At 56.7% G+C, this 3,376-nt stretch overlaps 3 protein-coding genes across 3 annotated transcripts; all 3 read left to right on the top strand.

Annotated features, from left to right (window-relative positions):
* Positions 1-754: 754 nt before the first annotated feature.
* Positions 755-1,017, top strand: H310_02017 (hypothetical protein; the record flags this gene model as incomplete). Its single annotated transcript, XM_008865387.1, has 2 exons — positions 755-905; positions 971-1,017. The coding sequence occupies 2 exons, from the start codon at positions 755-757 to the stop codon at positions 1,015-1,017; spliced, it is 198 nt and encodes a 65-aa protein (XP_008863609.1).
* Positions 1,018-1,154: 137 nt separating this feature from the next.
* H310_02016 (hypothetical protein) lies at positions 1,155-1,526 on the top strand. Its single transcript, XM_008865386.1, has one exon. The coding sequence runs from the start codon at positions 1,177-1,179 to the stop codon at positions 1,483-1,485; it is 309 nt and encodes a 102-aa protein (XP_008863608.1). The 5' UTR covers positions 1,155-1,176; the 3' UTR covers positions 1,486-1,526.
* A 323-nt stretch (positions 1,527-1,849) lies between these two features.
* On the top strand, positions 1,850-3,185 carry H310_02015 (hypothetical protein; the record flags this gene model as incomplete). The annotated part of the gene is made up of 3 exons (XM_008865385.1): positions 1,850-2,058; positions 2,815-2,978; positions 3,100-3,185. 3 exons carry the CDS (start codon positions 1,850-1,852, stop codon positions 3,183-3,185), a joined length of 459 nt encoding a protein of 152 aa, XP_008863607.1.
* Positions 3,186-3,376: the final 191 nt, after the last annotated feature.

Raw genomic sequence — 3,376 nt, 5'->3', positions numbered from 1 at the left:
TGGCCAACTCCCGAACCTTTCGCCAAGCCCTGCGTCCAAACAACGCAACTTGTCTACAAGAATCATCAAGATCCAGGTGTCGTCCTCTCGATTTTAAATGTGGTCGTCGTACCGGGAGCAATCGGACGAGCTGGGCTTCTGGAGCGGCGACGCGCGGCACACCAACACGCGGCACACGACTTCAACGGCATGCTCAAACGGCACTTTCAGGGTTTCATGCTGCAGGAGGATGTGCATGGTCGAGCCGTCAGCGACGAGCGCAAACTTTTGGCATCGATGCTGGCTCGATATCACTTTTTGCAGCCGTGCCAACTCGTCCGCCGCAGCGTGTTACGTGGGAGACACGAACGTCAACTGGGTCGCGGAGCGCTGCAGGAAGTTCACCGCATACGCGACGTTGACGGCCGTGCCAATGTGGCCGCCCGTTCGCATCCACATCTTGATCCTGGCGACGTCGATTGACTCTGGATCATGACTTGGAGGCCATCGTACACCTCGTCCCCCTTGCATCCTTTCGTCAAGTGATGTCCCTTTCAACATGGGGACCAGCCTTTCGCCCGTCGGCAAGGGTGTCAACGGCGTTCGGCTTGTTTTTGGCTCCAAGTGGCAGCTCATTCGCAGCTGGCGGCGTTGTACATGGCCACCCACGTCGTGTACTCTGCGTCGCTCACGTCGCGTTGTGCTATCACGAGCGTGCGCACGTTGCTTCAAGTGCCGCTGGGGCATATCTACGACTGATCGCTCTTGAGAACCAATGTCGCTGGCGACGTGCGCGAGCACGACGTTGTCGGCGCTTTTCATATGCAAAGGAAACTGGTTTTGCCGCAACGAGTTGCGCATGACCACGGACATGCGATTCCGGCTGCTCGTCATCTCGAATCCGTGCAAAATGTCACTTTCCACCGGTATGTCACGTGGAGCAAGAACGGTGACGAGTCTGCGCCTATATCGAACAACGGATCGGAGATAGGGAGCATCGAAGACTGCGGCCGAGACGACGCCACCAAGCCTCCGTAAAGCGACCCGCGTACTGAGCACCTGCGAAACACCATGACATTTCGCGTACTAGTGCCCATGTTGTCAGTGCCGTTGTGGGGCATCCACCACTGTATGACGGGTCGTCATATAGTGCTATCGTCTTGATGTAGCATGGACTGCCATCGTCGTGAGCTTTGAATGTGCCTGAATCGTTTGAGCTTGAAGCGATTTCTCGATTTTCAGCGTCACGTACATGGATATGAGTACAGAGATTTGCTCATCATGAAAAAGAACCAGGAGATGAGGAATGCCCCGGTGCCCCTCGAAGGCTTCGCTACCTACCGCTGCATCATGAAGCACTGGCGCGCAGAGGTACCGCTCAAGCGACAGGATGGCTACGTCGAACGCCGTGGATGCCGCCGCGGACGCCACGCACAGAATCAAGATAAGCCCAGTGATGGACATGACTTCATGGTTGACTTGGGCGTCGATGCAGCTCTCGTTTGACGGACATGTCGCTACGCTTTGCTGGACATTGGTATGTGTCTTTCCCCGCATGGAACAACACGCCAAGGACAGCGTGGAGTTGTAATCTCGCAAGAGGACGTTCGTCGACGAAATCGGAATACCAAAAGAGAAGTCCGACATGAGTAGCGTACCGGCACCGCCATCAGGCGCGTCGCATTGAATTCGACCGTGGAGCTTCAAAAGCGAGAGAGAACGGGTGCCGGCAAGTGCGTGCCGCATTTTGGTCTCCCCATCGAAATCCGCCATAACAGAATCTGCGGTGCTCAACAGTGCCCATGGCTAGGCGCAACACGATGTCGGTATGAATCAGGTAGCCGTTGCGCTCGTGCAGAATGCCGCCGACATGGAGGTTTGCCCATGGAACTGCGTCAAAGGAAAGGTCGGGGCCGAGACGATTCGTTCGGCGGGTGATTGCTTTCATGTCATCCTGGTGTCCGACATACGGAAGCTTGCATCGAACGCCGTCACGTTGAGCAGTCGCAGCACGGTGGAAGGAAAACCACAGGAAGTCGAGATGCCCGGCGTCATGTCGAGCAAACAAATGCACAAGTTGTACGTCTTTGACAACGTCTGGCCCACTCGCGCATGACACGGCCATTTGCCCCTCGTCCCAAACTGGAAAGCTCTCGTTTGCAGAGCGTGCCACCAAAAACGTCGAACTGTCGTCGACCAGGCGCGACTCGGAGACTGCCAACTTCAAACTCTTGCAAACGATGCTGTGTGACCGCAAAGGACGCCCGATTTCGACGCCTGCTTGCTCCAGATGCCGAGAGGTACATCTTCCTTCATGACAACATGGGGACATGGATGATGCGGTCAAGCTTACGAAAGAGGTCAACTTGGCTGCAGGAGTTTGGAGAAGAGTCCAGATAATGGAATCGCCGTGTCAACCGCACAGGATAATCTATCCTCCCTGTCGTCCCAAAAGATGTATTTCCATCCGCTCGTATCCCGCGACGACGTACTGCTTCCTGTCTGGAGCGCACTTCCATTCCATGGGCTGGTGGTACCTCTCAAAGTGTTCGTCGGGCTCTACTCGTCCCGCTCCTGGCGTACCGCCGCATATCGTGGATGGTGGTCGATGGGTTCCCTTGCGCCGAGTGTTCTCTCGTGTTGGCTGTGCGGAGTCACAGCGCGCTGTGTTTACGAGCAGCTCAAAAAGAACTCTAGTCAGCTACTGTCCATGAGCTGAGCAGCACGAACCACAACACGGGCGATATCGCCCCCAGCGCTTTCATAGCAATTATGTGTGGTGTCGCCAGCATGTGCTCCATCATCTCGACGTGGCGTCGGACGCGGTGTTCGTAGGCATGGCGCAGCGCGAAGAGGAAGCATCGCGGTGTCGGCTCCAGTGTTGGAGTACAAGACTCACGCGATCGCGTCGGTCGTGGCGCAAGGCCTCCTCGAAGTCTGCGTCAATACCAAGCGCTTCCATGGCAACTTTACCTGTGACATCGGGCTCGAAGGTCTCCGTACACGATAGCGGTACCGTTCATGGCCATGGCGCCAACTTCATTCATGTTCTTCCGTGAGACTGGCCGCGGCTCGGTCAATGCGCATGAGTGCTTCGGCCAATGCTGGATGTTCCTCCAGACTCTGCCGTGCTCCAAACGATGGGCTTTCTCTTCCTCCTCCAGGTCTTCACGTTCTTCATGTCGACCGCGGCGCCCTTCGTCTAGCATCTCTGGTTGGACGCGGGATCGGGAGCTACTAGATCTTTGCTGCGGGCCTTGCGCTCTCCGGCCGGTACGGGACCTCGTAGTGCACGCGCGTCACGGCGAGTTTGTGCCATGTTCTCTGGAGCGCCATCGACGCCCTCGTTCAGTTTGCACGACTTTCGGCGGCATGCGCACCGCGTGGTTGGACTTGT

This window comes from Aphanomyces invadans (genome assembly GCF_000520115.1).
Source record: "Aphanomyces invadans strain NJM9701 unplaced genomic scaffold supercont1.3, whole genome shotgun sequence".
Taxonomy (NCBI): Eukaryota; Oomycota; class Saprolegniomycetes; order Saprolegniales; family Verrucalvaceae; genus Aphanomyces; species Aphanomyces invadans.
Note: the sequence above shows the minus strand (reverse complement) of the source record. Positions and strands in the feature narration are given on the sequence as shown.